At 46.9% G+C, this 15161-nt stretch overlaps 1 protein-coding gene and 1 long non-coding RNA gene across 3 annotated transcripts in view; one reads left to right on the top strand and one right to left on the bottom strand.

Annotated features, from left to right (window-relative positions):
• GMIP (GEM interacting protein) overlaps nt 1-14258 on the top strand; it is a 23738-nt gene extending 9480 nt beyond the window's left edge. For both annotated transcript variants that reach the window (XM_072848573.1, XM_072848572.1), the window contains 20 exons: nt 1701-1794; nt 1878-1953; nt 2828-2891; nt 3758-3883; nt 4161-4225; nt 4690-4800; nt 5050-5130; nt 5770-5958; nt 6077-6214; nt 6671-6861; nt 7420-7541; nt 7791-7877; nt 8003-8101; nt 8187-8326; nt 8633-8821; nt 8903-9040; nt 9148-9344; nt 9917-10211; nt 11734-11854; nt 12379-14258. In XM_072848573.1, coding sequence (XP_072704674.1) covers nt 1701-1794; nt 1878-1953; nt 2828-2891; nt 3758-3883; nt 4161-4225; nt 4690-4800; nt 5050-5130; nt 5770-5958; nt 6077-6214; nt 6671-6861; nt 7420-7541; nt 7791-7877; nt 8003-8101; nt 8187-8326; nt 8633-8821; nt 8903-9040; nt 9148-9344; nt 9917-10211; nt 11734-11854; nt 12379-12866 — 3011 coding nt within the window. In that variant the 3' untranslated portion in view covers nt 12867-14258. The remainder of the gene's footprint in view (nt 1-1700; nt 1795-1877; nt 1954-2827; nt 2892-3757; nt 3884-4160; nt 4226-4689; nt 4801-5049; nt 5131-5769; nt 5959-6076; nt 6215-6670; nt 6862-7419; nt 7542-7790; nt 7878-8002; nt 8102-8186; nt 8327-8632; nt 8822-8902; nt 9041-9147; nt 9345-9916; nt 10212-11733; nt 11855-12378) is intronic.
• Nucleotides 1-15161, bottom strand: part of LOC140645236 (uncharacterized) — a 17597-nt gene extending 2436 nt beyond the window's left edge. The window contains exons 1-3 of the long non-coding RNA XR_012039962.1: nt 14657-15161; nt 13321-13424; nt 1537-1724 (exon numbers count right to left, since the gene is read on the bottom strand). This is a non-coding gene — a long non-coding RNA (uncharacterized lncRNA). The remainder of the gene's footprint in view (nt 1-1536; nt 1725-13320; nt 13425-14656) is intronic.

The following is a 15161-nucleotide window of genomic DNA, read 5'->3' as shown; positions in this document are numbered from 1 at the left end:
CCTTCTTCACAGTAACTTCTATTTTTAAGCTGGTGACAGGCTGATGTTCACAACTTGGACACTGTGACTATACGATTGTCAGAGAGCACTCTCGTTTGACACCAAGCAAGGAGCTTTGTGAAACAAAATCCCTAATACTTCCCCATCTTTCTTTTAATTGTATATTCTCTCTTCATATCCTTTCTTTGCATTGTCTGATACCTTTATAGAGTAAAAAAAAGATACGTATGCATATGTACATGCTCATTACCAGTATGGACAAGCCAGTCTTATGCTCTTCTGCACCTTTTTGTCTGGAAGGGTGGGAGATGACCAGGATTGTGCTGTTCCTCCGGCAGGTGCCCAGTAGCTGGGTCTTCCCCTGCGTGCTGGGAGTTTCCCAGAGTCATTGGCCTCCCCGGAGGCAACGTGGCTGTGCAAGTCTGGGATCAGTAACGGTGTGATGCTGTTCACATAGCCTGCCACCTTGCTTCATGGCAGGCCCGCTCCTAATCAAAACCTGACTTGAAAAATCTGTGGTTTTCAGGACTGAAACAAGACCCAGGAGTAGCCATAACTAAATGAGACACAAACTGACTTTTCTACCAAGCATCATTTGAGCAACATTTGCAAGTACTTGCTGCTTGCTGTCAAAAACTCAACTATCAGTGAAGCAACTCTTGATTTAGGTTAACCACATCCTGTTTCCTGGAATGTCAAAAGGACAAAGAAGAGTGAAGTTTTCTTTTGTTTTTACCAATTGTGCCCAGTTTCATATTTTAAAACTTTTTTCCCTTTTTTTTTTTTTGCAGCAACTTTCAGGCTGAGTCAATTTTAGTTTCAGCCCTCAGTGACAAACGCATGACAGAGTGGAAAGTGAGATTAACAGCATTTACCCCGTGTAAAACGCCTGTGCTCACCTCCACTCTGCTGCACAGGCAACTGCAGGCAGAATATGCTTAGACCTTATGGAGATGTGGGGCAGGAGTGCATTGCCCCCAAGTAGGGACAAGCCCATTTTATATTTTGCATGCCCAATAATTTGTACCCGCTGGGGACCGAATGAGACACAGGATCTTGTAGCGTAGCTTATCACCATAAATAAGCACATAGAACATTGAGAAATGGTCCCTGCACATAAAATGTTGCGACACACACACACGTGATGCACAACTTCTGCAACGCAGCCTGGCCCACACGCTGCCGGACTGCAGGAACGCCTGCTGCGTCCTACACACATGGTTCTGCTGACACACGTTGTATGTCGAGGTGCAGGGCGTGCCACTGCATCCTGTGAGCCCCTCCACCAGGTCTGCCAGCGCATTGCCAGCACCCAGCGAAGGACAGTGGCGTGACTTCAGCTCAGAGGGGCTACAATAAAGATTTCCGTGCAGTTTTCGCAGCTGATCTTGGGTCTGATTGCAGGCCCTAAAATCAGCTTAGATGTCTCCCCTGGTCATCCGCAGACTCGTTTTCTAGGGGTTCTGCCCAAAGAACCTCGAGGAATTTACCGTTACCCAAGTTTTCTTTTGAACCCCATCTCACCCTCAGCCTCACCTTGCTGTGCTTTGCCAGACCGTCACAGTTTGTCGCTTCCGTGTGAATCCGCGCAGGATAGCAGGGCTCAGCCATGCTCCCAGGCGTCTCTAGAAACCGTCCTGTCAACCTCAGGGAGCTTTGGGTCAGGCGTTTCAGTGAAACGATTTCTTCTCCAACTCCAGGTCTCGACAATCAAGAGAGGACACCTGAAAATAGGAAGCGGTACAGTGAGATATTCCGGAGCCTGGATGCCATCGAAATCTCAATTGGAAATGCGTATGTAGAGAAACGGGGCTGAACTACTTTTCTGGGTCTTTGCAACCTTCATTTATTTAATTGTGTTCTTTTTCATTATACAGGACGGTTGATATGTTCATCGGTGATGCTGACAGCACTGACGACACAGACCTGACCACAGAGAGAGAGGTCGTTCCGGTAGGCAAAAAATGAGATCCATTTTATTAAAGAAATTATCCATGTCCATTGCCAAAGTGCATGATTCTATGTTACTAAATTCTATGTTATTAAAATTGGGGTTTGGGTGATCATCTGAAAAATAAAAATAGTTACAGCTCTTACTTGAATAGACAGAAAAGAACTGTACATCACTTGGTTGTAACAGTGATGGAGGTGGCAATAGAGCAGAAAATATTTAGTGGAAACATTTGGGCATTTACTGTTTGGATTTATATTTTTCTGGAAAACAAGATGTGGAAATTGCTGGTTTAAGTTCTGCGTGCTAAGAAAAAGATCAGACAAGACAGAAATCCAAAAGACATTTGAGTGTCATGCATCAAAAATCTCTAAAATTTTGGCCTTAAGAAACAGAAGACTTTCAAAATAGAACAATGTTTTTGAGCTTGCTTTGGGCAGTATGGGACTTTTGGGGATCATCAGCCTCATTTCATGCTTTTCTGTATAAACAAAGGGGCTGGGAACTTAATTTTTCTCTGACAGCGACTGTTCTCATGTAATCATATTATCCCATGAGCTAAACTTCAAAAGAAAAATCAAATATTGTGTGATTTAGAGTAAAATAAGAGCTGCCAGCATTCAGTCTTGCAGCCCTTTTCCAGCCTTGATCTCTCTGCCTTAATGATGTGTTTCCTCCGTGTTTCTGTAGACTTTTATGCCATGCTACCTTCCCTCTGTCAAATCTCAGGCTACTATTTTAACTGCACTGGGTTGCTTAGCTAAGCAAAAGCAGCACTCTAGCTGGCTTTTTTGAAAAATCCTCCAAATTTCTGAATACTCATTTTTTCTTTCACCATTTTCCTCTTTTTTTTTTTTTCTCTTTTCCCCCCCACAGTTGAGTGAAAGTTTCTGCAAGAGCAAAACCAGTTCAGAGAGGCAAGTGCAGGCAGACCTAACAGGTAACATTGCTAATTAAAAAAAAAATCAAAGAGGTGACATGAGAACACTTAGTCAAGCACCTGGCAGCCTCCTATGGCATGGACAAATAAGGCCGGTGTCTCTGCTGGCATCAGGCGCGGGCTGATGGCCAGCGAGGATGCGGATGCCTGTTTTGAGCTCAGTAGTCCCGCTGCTTCCTCCAGCATGCAGATCTTCCCCTGTTCATCCATTAACATCTCGTTAAGGAGCTTCTCACGAGGTCTCGATTTCTAAATACTGAGACATCAGTTCCCAAAGGTCTGCTGGTTTTAAGCACTGTAAGGATCCCAGTGAAACTTGGGATACTCTGAAGCACTTTGTTGCCCACTGGGAGGGTTCTCACCAGCTCTGTACTCGTCGCTGGTGTCATAAAATGCAACATAAGATTGTTTTTTCTTCATATAGAGTCCCTATGAAGCAAAAAAAAAAATTCTAAGCTGCTTTCGCACAGATTTCAGCTTGAAATGTGTTTAGATTTGCTCACTGCAGTGCGGTGAATCTGTATTAGGTTCCACCAAGGAAGAAGAATCCTTCCTGCAACTCCCCAGTAACCCATTAGGTCCTTCACTTTTGCATTTCAAAACAAATTAAATAAAAATATTTAATTACAAGTGGAGGGCAGAGGAATATACGTGTCTAAATTACCTGGAACTTGCATGGTTCCATGGGCAGGACTGCATGGGGTTGCCGTGAAGTAGATCATAATGACATGGTTCAGTGAAAGACCTGTTTTATGGCTGTTATGGTGTTCGCAGCACCAACTCTTGAGACTCCAATTTTGCCACTCTTGGGGGGGCCTCTGCCCATCAGCCAGAGCCGTTCTGAACCTGGATTCATTCTGTTGCAGTTCAGGAGGCAGACGAAATGCTGATAAAATGTGAAGGCGGCATCGACGCAGCCCTCGAATATGCCAAAATGTGGTGTAAATACGTCAAAGAGCTTCTCAGCTGGATTGAAAAACGTCTGAACTACGGTGAGTCTGTGCACAGAACCAGCTGGGAGTCCGTACACTTTTCAATACCTTTTTCTTTAAAATCAGAGCCAAGAACACACCGTTGCAAGCAAAAATATACCAGTGAGAAACTGGCCAAACACCAACCCTTTTAGTTGCTTTTGCCTGAAGATAAAGACACGGAGTCAGAATTTCTTCTTCCTTGAATGATCCTAATTGACTGGAACGACCTCTGGCTTTGACAAACCCACCTCTGCGACTGTGAATCTGGTGTCTAATCCACTCTGCCCTTTTACAGAGACAGAGTTTGCCAAAGGGATGGTGAAGATAGCAGAATCGGGACGAAATGCCATCTTCCAACAGGTATGGGTCCTTGCGATGTTCCTGCTTCGCTGCACGGGGTTCCCTTCGGAGGAGGAGGACGGGAGTCCTATGCGGAGCAAACGTGAGGCTGTCCGCACACATCAACTGCTTGTAGAGTCCAGCTTAAGCCCTACAGCAAATATGCCCCCAAAACCATTCCTAAGCCTCTCAGTACGGGAACAATTCCTTTCTTCTTCTTCCATTGGCTTATAACACAGGGAGTGACTGGAAAATTAGACAAGAGGGATGAACGGGCAAGGAGTCAGCACGATACTGCCCAGCAGAAAAGCTCTTCTGCTTCCAGCATCCTGCTGTGTCGTCTGAAATAACCACCCTCGTTTAACCAGTGTAGACACTCTCACCTCTCTGTAACAGACCTTGGTCATAGCTACCAAAAGCTCTTTTGTTTAGGAAAGTTGCAGTAATTATCTGTCATTTTACATTTGCTTTTTTGGTGTCTGCAGTACAATATGCCTCTTCGGGCACTCTATACAATGGTCCTGGAACACGACATAAAGGTTGGAAATTCAGCTAGTGAGACCGCAGGATTGCTCCAACAGAAGGAATTCTACCAGGTACTGTATTTCTGTGTGGACTAGACAACTTTGCTGACAGATTAGCCGGGAGCAGCACAGACACCTAACAGAAGTGATTTATTCTGGTCCACGGGGGTGGAGGGGATGAAAGAAGGAAACGCACACCGAGTTTAAGGGAAAAAGAGGCATCTTGCAAGGCTTGCTTTCTAATGTCATGCCCTCATCTGTCAGACACTTTTTCCTGCCTCATGGGGAACTGTTGCCATCCTAACTGTAATTCCTCTGCAGCCTCTGTCAGCCAAGAAGAATGAAATTGAGAAATGGAGGAAAGAATTCAAAGATCAGTGGACAAAGGAGCAAAAGAGAATGGTAAGAGGCCTATAGATGGGCCTGACCTTTATGCCAGTCATGGCTCAAAACACTGAAAACAAATGTTTATGAACGAGCGATAACTAAACAATGTCACATGCATCCTGCTATTGAATAAAAGTGCTTTTAAAAAGAGTAGAAGGGGGGAGTGCTAGCGGCGTTCCCATGCCACGCTGCCTGGGCTACCTGCTAGATCCCATCACCTCCTGCCGACTGCAGAGGCTGGCAGAGCGAGGATGCAGTTTGGGTTTGCACGCGCTGGCACGAGGGCTGTCTTCAGCCGAGAGGGATCCCCTGCAAAGGCAGGCTCTGTGCCTGCGACCCCCCACCAAAACCCAGCTGCACACCCTCTGCTAGCACTTCACCATCAGCCCTTTTCTCCAGGGTTTCCTGCTGAGGAGGAAGATGCTCCTGGGCACCTTGCAGAACGTGATCCAGGATGGCTGGGGCTCTGCTCAGCTGTAGAGGAAAGCCGGGGGCTCCCTTCGAGCTCCTGAACTTTGGGAGGAGAGGGAGGGAGAATACTGATGTCCATTTGAATCATAATATCCATTTGAACCAAGAGACAGGCACTTTCCTTGTAAGCAGAGTGCTGTGACTTTTTTGGGCTTCCTCAACCTGTTCCCTTTCCTGTTGAAGAATGAATCCTTGTCATCCCTGCGCAAGTCCCGCCTGCAATACATACAGCGCTGCGAGGAGCTGGAGAAAGCAAAGCACTTGAGCGCCAAGGCAGAGGACGAATACCAGAGCACAGCCATCACCAACCCCGGCAGCGCCAACAAGCAGCTGGAGAAGAGACGCCGTTCTTGCGAGGAGGCACAAGCCAAGGTGATGAGTTTGGATCAGGCTGCTGGTATTCCCAGCCATCCCATACGCCGTGTTACGGCATCCTCCCACCCATCCTGGTGACTTTCTCCTGCTTTGCTCCATTTCTGATCGCGCACAGGTTCAGGAAACAGAAGCTTTGTACAAGATGTGCATCAGCGATGCCAACTTTCGACGACAAGAACTGGAGAAAGTACGAGCACGGATCGTCTCCCATATTCGGAAGCTCATTTACCAAGGGGATGAGGTGCTGACGTGGGTACGTGTAGCGTTATAATTTCTCCTCTAATCCTCGTTTCAGGAAAACTGCTAGTTTGGGAGAAGACCTCTAGGCTCTTCACCATGTCACCATTGAACCACCCTGTAACTGACCATTCTCAAACAGTTGAAATTAGGAGAGTGCTCTGGACATTGCTTTGCTACCAACCTGCTACCAAAAAATCTCAGATATATAATCACATTTTCAATTACTACTGCTCTGAGGACACAGACATCCATAGAAAAAGTCTAGGGGGAAAATATCCTAGAACAAGAAACACCGACAAAGAATTTTTATCTGACCGGTTAAGTAGAATTATCAATAAGCAGAAGTGCAGGTAACTGAGTTTGGGTAATGAAAAACTGAAGCCTGGGGAATAACTGTGAGATCCAAGGGAGGAAAAAGCACCCGGGCTTTGACTAGCAATGTTTTTTTTTGTTTTCTTTCCCCTATAAGGTCACTTTAAGGATGTTCAAGCAACGGCAGACTCAGTCAGAACAGATTCCGGTGGGATACCAGTACCTGTCCGAGGTCTGCAAGCCATACAAAGCAGGCGAGAAATACCTGGAATTCATTCAGGCTCTGCAGAAGAAAGACATTCATATGGAAGTGTATGAATTCGAGCCACTCACTTCCGGAGGGCAGAGGTAAAAAAAATGTGGAAAACTTACATCCTAGCTGAAAGGTCAGAAATATATAGTGCACAGAACGACAACAAACCCATTTATAAAGTCACTAGCAGCGCTGCAGCGTTGTGATTGCTAATTACAGAAAAGCCCGCAGCCTCAGACGTTAGGATCTTTTCTCTCTGCATAGCTCCGCTAATGAAGAACAGATCTCTAACGATGCGCTTGGTTCCTTCTGCTGAGCACAGGACCAACATCAGTAAAAGCAGGGCAGCAGTTTTGCACCACCTCCCTTCAGTTATTTCTACCATTTGCCAAAGATTTGGATCACTCTCTCTTCACATGGGTGCAGTTTGATTTCTAAATTTTTCCTGCGGATAAAAAAGGTGAAATTATATTGAACAAATTTGTTTTCCTAGTTTTGTGCAAGTGTTTATTACGGTCTCCTTGAAAACTCAGCTTACACCTGTAAGCTGCCCGAAACAGATGCTTTGTCTCAGGTGCCTGTAAGGCACCTCTGTGATGCAATATTGTCTGTTATTCTTCACTGCTGGAAAATTGTTTGCAACCCCTTCTCAGGTCCCCTCCCAGTGGCAAAAAGAAGATGGCATTGCATTACACCGGACCCTCTTCCGCAGCAAAGGATGCGAGCAGTCCAGAAGATACATCCAGAAAGCAGCTCTCCACAAACGGTGAACAGAGTAGGTTGAATTTAATAAAGACAACCCAATTTTCTCTCAAGTTGCTGTAGTTTAATTTAGATTAGTAGTCAAAGAGGTGGGAGAGGTTCTCAAATTCTTAGGGCAGTACTTAAGGCTTTGCTCAGACTGGGACAAAAATATTGGCAAGTATTTATGGATTTTCTTGGGAGCTTGGTTTGGACCTCAGCCCCGTGTTGAAGTATCCCAAGAGCGCTTGGGATGGTCTGTCACCGTATCCACCTTCCGCAGGCGCAAACAAATCCCTCTGCAGCGACACAGAAAGCCTCGGTGGGAGTTGTGAATCCCGATCCCTGGACTCTCCCAATTCTAGCCCAGGTGAGAGCTGCAGAAATTCTTGCCTCATATTGCCCAAAAACCTAAAATGGGAATAAAGTCTACACTGACCCACTTTGTGCATCATGAGGATGAGAACAGCTGTTTGTATTTTCTCTCTTCTGAAGGAAACTCTAATAGGAAATTGTTGAAAGCTCCATCCACTGGCACCATGTCCTCCTCAGACGATTTTGAAGAGCGAGATTCCTTGCAAACGTTTGAAAATGGTGAGCCGCAAACCTATTTGACTCACGAGGTGGAAACTGTGCTTACGTATCGGTTCCTTCTCACACTTTAATGCTGTTTCCGCAGAAAACAGTACATCCCAGCAGCAGTTTAAGAACATCCTCCTCTCCAGCGCAGCGCAGACCCACCGGCTCCGGAAGCTGCGGGGACCATCCAAGTGCCGGGAGTGCGACACCTTCATGGTCAGCGGCTTCGAGTGTGAGGAGGTGAGGGCTAGAAGATGTCATTGCAGATGCCTTGTGTGGGAGCCTGGGGTGACCATCATCTCGCTGAAGGTCTGCAGGAATAAGGGGCCCCTCTGCAAAGCTCTGTGCTTTTTCTTCCTCTGCATTACACAAGGCGTGCTTTTCTGTCCTTGAGTAAGCCACCAGCTGCCACGTGCCTGAAACAAGCCTCTTGGGGTTGGTGGGACTTTGGTGGTTGAGGGAACAGGAGAAGTCCTCCAAGTTCAGCCACTGCTGCAGTGCTGGACCACAACCAGACCATAACTTGGGGCGGTTCTGCCATTTCAGTGCTGCCTGGCCTGCCACAAGAAGTGTCTCGAGAACCTGCTCATCACCTGCGGCCACAAGAAGTTGCCCAACCGAGTACCTCTTTTTGGCATTGACTTCACACAGGTTCCTCGAGATTTCCCAGAGGAAGTTCCCTTCATAGTGGTGAAATGCACCTCAGAAATTGAAGCCCGTGCCCTTGGGGTGCAGGTGAGCAGTCAGTTATTCTTGCTTTGGTCTTGTCTTCTCTGTATCCAAAATTCCTCACCTCTCCCCCTCTGAACCATGCAGGGGATCTATCGGATAAGCGGATCCAAAGCCCGGGTGGAAAAGCTGTGCCAGGCATTCGAGAATGGACGAAGCTTGGTAGAGCTCTCCGAGCACTCCCCCCATGACATCACTGGGGTCCTGAAGCATTTCCTGAAGGAAGTGGGTACCAAATCTCTGCCGGGAAGGCAGGTCTCAGCCGACCGCATTCCTCGGTGCCAGACCAGCAGGACGAAGTAACATGCCGTTTTCCTCCCCTCTCGCTGCAGCTTTCGGCACCGGTGCTGCTGTCGCAGCTCTATAACGATCTCATTGCACTTGCCAAAGATTTGCAAAAACCTGGGGAAGAAAAGTTGGACTGCTCAGGCTTCCCTTCAGACCCCATCCAGAGCATGAAGGACTTGCTGAGCAAATTGCCTGGAAGCAACTACAACACTCTGCGGCACCTTATTGCACACTTGTACAGGTGAGGAGCGCGCTGGTTGTCACGCTGGTTAGTGTCAGGTCCAACTGCAGGAGATCCCTGTTGAGACCTCGCTGCCAGAGGAGCGGCTGGCTCAGCACTACATGTGTATGAGAAGAGCGTCTGGGCTTCCTTAACGTGGGAGAGGGCTGGTCTAGAGCCAAGCAGGCAGCTGTGCGGAGGGTAAAAAAAAATTCATTCATGGAAAAAACCATCTTGCAGCAATTAGGAGACAGTCTTAGTGACCGAGAAGGACCAGAAGGTCTTTAATGCTTCATAAAGTGCAGAGCAAGAGGTCAAGGAATAACATGAGTCAAGCCCCTTTCACCCAGCTTCTGAATGCAGGTCATAAGAAACAGCCACTCTCATTAGGGCTGCACCCTCCAGACAGATCCAGGAAACTTCTGAGATTTTTCTCTGGAGTTTCCCTGCACAAACCAGAGCTCTGTTTCCCATAAAAGATGGGGTTTCTCTCTCTACTAGGAAATGGGGGTTTTGGTGGATTCCATCTGTGTACTCAGTGCATTCGGGTTGAGAGCTGGGAAGCCCCTAACAGTCCTGTTTCCCTTCCCCAGGGTGGCAGAGAAATACGAAGAGAACAAGATGTCCCCAAACAACCTGGGCATAGTATTTGGGCCAACTCTGATCCGGCCAGGCTCAGGGAGCGATGTCTCAATGTCATGCCTTGTTGACTCTGGGTATCAAGCCCAGATTGTGGAGTTTCTCATTCAGAACTACGAAAGGGTGTTTGGGATGGATGACCTGCCTTCATCCATATCCCTTGGATGTGAAAATCCTTCGCAAGAAGCATCGACAGAAAAGGATGAAGGACCTCAGAGCCCAAACACAGTCCAGAATATAACTCTAGAGGTAGAGCTCCCAGACACTGAGCTGGGCTTACTGACCCTGCTGTAGAGACAGGAAGGTGGACTAGCAATTAAAGATAACTTTTTTCACAGATAACAAAACCACTTGCTATCAGAGGGTTATTCCGAGAGGAAGGAACAGAGAACCTGTTGCACATGGAGTGGGAGAACCAGGAAAAAAATTAAGCTACAGATCACTCAGCAGCTTCTCAGACCACCCTGGACGGTGGTTTTGCTCCATGTTTTAGATCCCAGTCATTCTGAAAAATTGTGGGCTTCTCCATACTAAATTGCTTAGGACACTGCTGTTTCTCTCCATAAACAGCTCTACAACTTTGGAAGCAGCTACGTGCACTTAAGACCCAGCACATTGCCCGGTACAGCCCTACAGGGCTCTGCTGCATCCTTGAGCTGTGGCCACGGACCCTTTTTTTTCCTCCCCTGCTACCAGGTCTTCTGCATTCTTCCCAAGCTCCACAGCTCTTTCCTCACAATATTTCACAGCACTTTGAAAAACAAAAGTGGGCATGGCATCCCTGAGCTGGGACATGGTGGGCTTTTTTTTCCTTTTCACAGCTGGTTTGATGAGCAAGAAAGAGGAAATGACTTTCCGAAAGTCAAGCCAAAGGGAGTGAGATCCAGGTTTGGGGACTCTGCCTCCCGCTTTTGAGTCATGGGTGCTTATGTGCAAGACAGTGTGTCTGCAGTGACCATATCCATGTCTGACACGCAGTAATGCTGCTTTCTCTACAGGTCCAGCTCACTGAGGAAGCAGAAATTAGAATAACTGTGATTACAGTTGAAATAAAATCACCAGGGTAGACAATTCACTTCTTGTGTGCAGAAATCCTACAGGATTAATAAAACCTTCACAGAAAGCACTTTGAGATACACACAACTAATGCCTTTGACTATTTTCAAAGCCATTTTTACCTGCTTCTGCAGTGTGACTGAATTCCACAGAAGGTGTCACAAACCTTTAAAAAGGGGAGTTGCTTCTAAGGGCGCTCTCATTTTGCCCTTAATAAAACCAACCTCTGGAGCCCCTGCCCAGGTTACCTGCTCCTTGTGCGAACTCACACTGGTTTCACACCAACTACAACTCCCAGGCACTCCCGTGCCCTTCACTCATCTTCCCATTTGCATTTCACCATAATTACTGCCCTACAGTTAACTTTGTTTCTGATGTTTCCCCTTTTTGTTCTGCGGGACATGGGAATTGGTTGCAGCACACTGCTGCTCCGCAGAAAGCAGCGGCTGCATTCTGGGGTGAGTTTTGTGGCTGTTGCGGCACAGATGCTGGAGTTGGCAGGTCTTGAACCACAATTTTCTCTCATGGCCCTGCCCTGTGACCTTCTGCAAGCTCCCTCCCTATTCCCCCAAGTGTTAGATAGTCTAAAAGAAATCAAGGCATTTTCAGCTCAAGTGGTTGCCTCCTCTAACAGCATTTGGGGTGAAGCGGGAGTTGACAGTATCTTCATGTCAAGTAAGAGTCCTGTATAAACACTCGTGACTTTTTCCAACAGAATTTCTCCTCCAAGCACGGTTTAAATGTGGACTGTGTCTCTGATAACTCGTCTTCCAGGGAAGCCATCAATGAGCTGACTCTGGAGGGAGCCCACAGTCCATTAAGCGTGGATGCCCTAGGTAAATAAAGTGGTGATCGTGATGCTGTTATAGGTTGTCTTGGACTACGTTTGCTGGTTTTCACACCTCCTGCCTGCCTGCCTCTACGTTACACAGCAGAGAAAGCATAGCTGGGCCTTTTTCGGCATCGCTGCTCAGTCTTTGTGCAGACAACCTATTGCAGAGCAACCGCCACGTAGCTCACATGAAAGTGCAAGCACATTTTCTGCTGTTTTCAGGAAGGGCTTTCCCCTGCTGCTGCCTCAGCTCTCGAGCCCACAGTCACCTCTGCCGGCTCTCCTGGCTTTAACGCATCGAGGACAGCTTTAAGAATATAAACCTGATCCATACGTTATACCTCTTTCAAATGCATACCTTGTGATTGCTCCTGATTAACGAAGCTGTTAGAGGGAGGCGTTTTAGCCCGTTAATGCAGGAGGGATTTTGGTGTCCTTTCTAACAGGAAAAGAAGTCATCAGCCAGAATTGTTTGTCATAGTAACCTTGTCTCACTCTTCTAAGATAACTGTCTAATTTTTTGTTCAGAGATGAATACAAGTATTGGCTCTGAGCTGGAGGACCTGGAGGACTCTGTGCAGGAAAAGACAGACAGCGATTCGGACGCAGTCCTAGGAACCCAGCCCAGATGCCATTTCAGCCGACAGCCTGTAAAATATATTCGAACACAGACAAAAATGAAACCAGTCATCCCCAAGTCTTCCAATTTGCCCTTGAGGACTACCACATTAGCAACGGACTCTGGCGCAGAAGACAGCCCTACCGACAGCAGCTCCACGACAAAGGACGTCCTGGAGGAGAGCACTAAGAGCAGGAACAGCTCGACCGACACAAGCACACTCAAGCAGCGCTCAGGAGGGAGACAGCAACTCAAACATTTTGAGATCACAGAGGAAACTGCCAGGATTGTCTCAAAGTTTAAAGTCGATGACACTTCTGCATCCCCTGAGCCTTCTCTGGAGAGCGTGGAATCTACTGAGGAAACAGAGGACCTCAACGCAGGGACATACCTATAGAAAAACCCCTAAGGGTAACAGATAATAGCAATGGAAAGGGAGAGAGGACTGAAATCCCACACCTGCTGAACAAAGGAATAGCGATGGGGTGAGAGTAACATCCCATTTGTATTTACCATGCAGGCTGGAGAAAAGGCACTTGCTGTGAACTACCTGGCAGGCTGTCGGCTAACCCAGGATTTGCTTTTTATTTGTGAACAAACCCATAGGAGTGATAAGAAGCAAGCCCAATGGCACACTCTCTCTGGAACACGCCCTGTTTAGTTAGCATGAAGGACGATGCAAGAAGTAGAGGAAATACAGATTGCCTGGCTAGAAAGATGTAGCCAGGAAGGAGGCAACTGAGATGTAGGGCATTGGACAGAAAACGTTCCCAAATGGTCATTTTCTGGCACCTGCAACAAGCACTGGGTCTTGTCATTCTTATTTCACAGCATTTTTGAGTGTAACTCACTTTTTGAGTGTAATAGAACAGGGTATGCAGGCAAACCTCAGGTCCTCTGGATCCTTCTGCTTCCGTTGCTGGAGCTTCAACTTGCTAGTCAGCACAAAGCCATTCTGTAAAGGGAAAAGACACTGCCGTACTTGGAGCCGGACCCCATTTCTCCAGAACATGAATTCTGTTTCCCTCAAAGCGCGTTGAGCTTCTGCAATACTTCCACGTGAAGCCGCTGCTGTCATGAAGGCGGCAAAGCCCCGAACGCCCAGCAGATAAGAAGATTTCTTGGGTCTAAGATGAGGTTGCTCTGACTTGCTGGGTCTCCAACTCACCTACATGGGGGTTTACCCCAATGCTCCTTTCTGCCTCCCTGCAGCGGATTTTGTCCACCAAATGTTGACATGAGGAGAGGGGGGACTCTATCCTATAGTGCCATCTCGTGACGCACGCGTGGGGAAGACAGGCTTCCTATACCGCTCACTCCCGGGGACAGCTTTGCATTATAGGATGGGCAGCGTTACAGATTTCCTTGGTGTTTGGTTGCGTATACAGCACGAAATTCAGACAACAACGTAAAAACTTCTGCACTAGGGCAGATTTCAGGGATTACCATTGGCTACAAATACACTAGGAGACGTGTATTTGTAGACCAGAGCTAAAGGCTAAAAGAAAACATTATGCTTTCTCTAAACAGCTCAAGAGGTTAAGCAATCTACTTTACAAATTTCTTTTGCCTCATCAAAAGACTTAAGAAACAGGACCAAACATCCTTAACAAACCAAACAAACCTTAACATCCTGTTAAGAAACAGGGCTAAAACATAAAGCTGTAAAAGAAATGCTAAGGATCTGTTCTCAGTATTTGTACAGTTCAGGCTAAAGAGAGTTTGCTTCTCTGGAGCAATGTATATTTGTTAATATAGTGCTTTGAATTATTGAATACTAAATTATATTTTAGTGTAGAACTTCTGTAATAAATTACTGGGTGTTTTATTACAAGTTTATCCTGTATTTGTTAAACGTGAATAGGCAAGCCTTAAGTAAACACTTACTGGACTATTATTGAAAGTGCCAAGCGTGCTCAGGTCTCTGTAAAACCAAGGTAACGCTTGCCCACAATAATTTATAATTTGAGGAACCAGCAGACCTAGAAATAACATCCCTAGTAAACCCCCTAGTTTCCTTTTCCTGCTGCACACTTCAATAGTTACATAGGAGATTCATTCTACGCAGGAGAAGTGTTAGGGGCTTGCACAGTACAACTCCTGCCATCGACCACTGCCCTCCGCTTTTCCTTCCAGCGGTCCAATACATACAAAAAATGCTATTAGAGAAAACACACTTGCTCTTACCTTGTAACTCCTCATTGCTTGCTGCTTTCCGCAGAGCTGGTAATTTGTTGAGGGTAGGAGCTGCCAAAGCACTGCTTCCAGCCACAGCGGCACGGCTGCCAGGTCTCCCTTGTGTGGGGAAAGCTCGGATGCAGGGTCTGACACATCTCTCTTCCTGGTTGGGATAGGGATTTTCTCTCATCCAGCCACAGCCAATGTGGTTTGGTAACCAAGACGCTGAATTTAAGAAGCAGCTTGGCAGGGAGGGAAGCATCATTTCCTCAATTTCTCCCACCTCCTTGAGGCTGCATCTTCACTTCAGAGGAACAGCCTCGGCTGCATTTATGTACAGCAAAAGACAGGCAACAGTCCTGGGAAGCACTAACAAGAAACAACTGCACAGCCCCTTTCCCGGTTCAAAGCAGGAGCAGAGAAAACCTATACAAATACCCTATTTTCCCAGCAGCACATTGCATAGGTGGCTGCTGACCCTCCAACTCAGAGCTACACCGCAGAGGATAGCAAC

The sequence above is a fragment of the Ciconia boyciana genome, chromosome 31 (genome assembly GCF_034638445.1).
Source record: "Ciconia boyciana chromosome 31, ASM3463844v1, whole genome shotgun sequence".
NCBI lineage: Eukaryota > Metazoa > Chordata > Aves > Ciconiiformes > Ciconiidae > Ciconia > Ciconia boyciana.
Note: the sequence above shows the minus strand (reverse complement) of the source record. Positions and strands in the feature narration are given on the sequence as shown.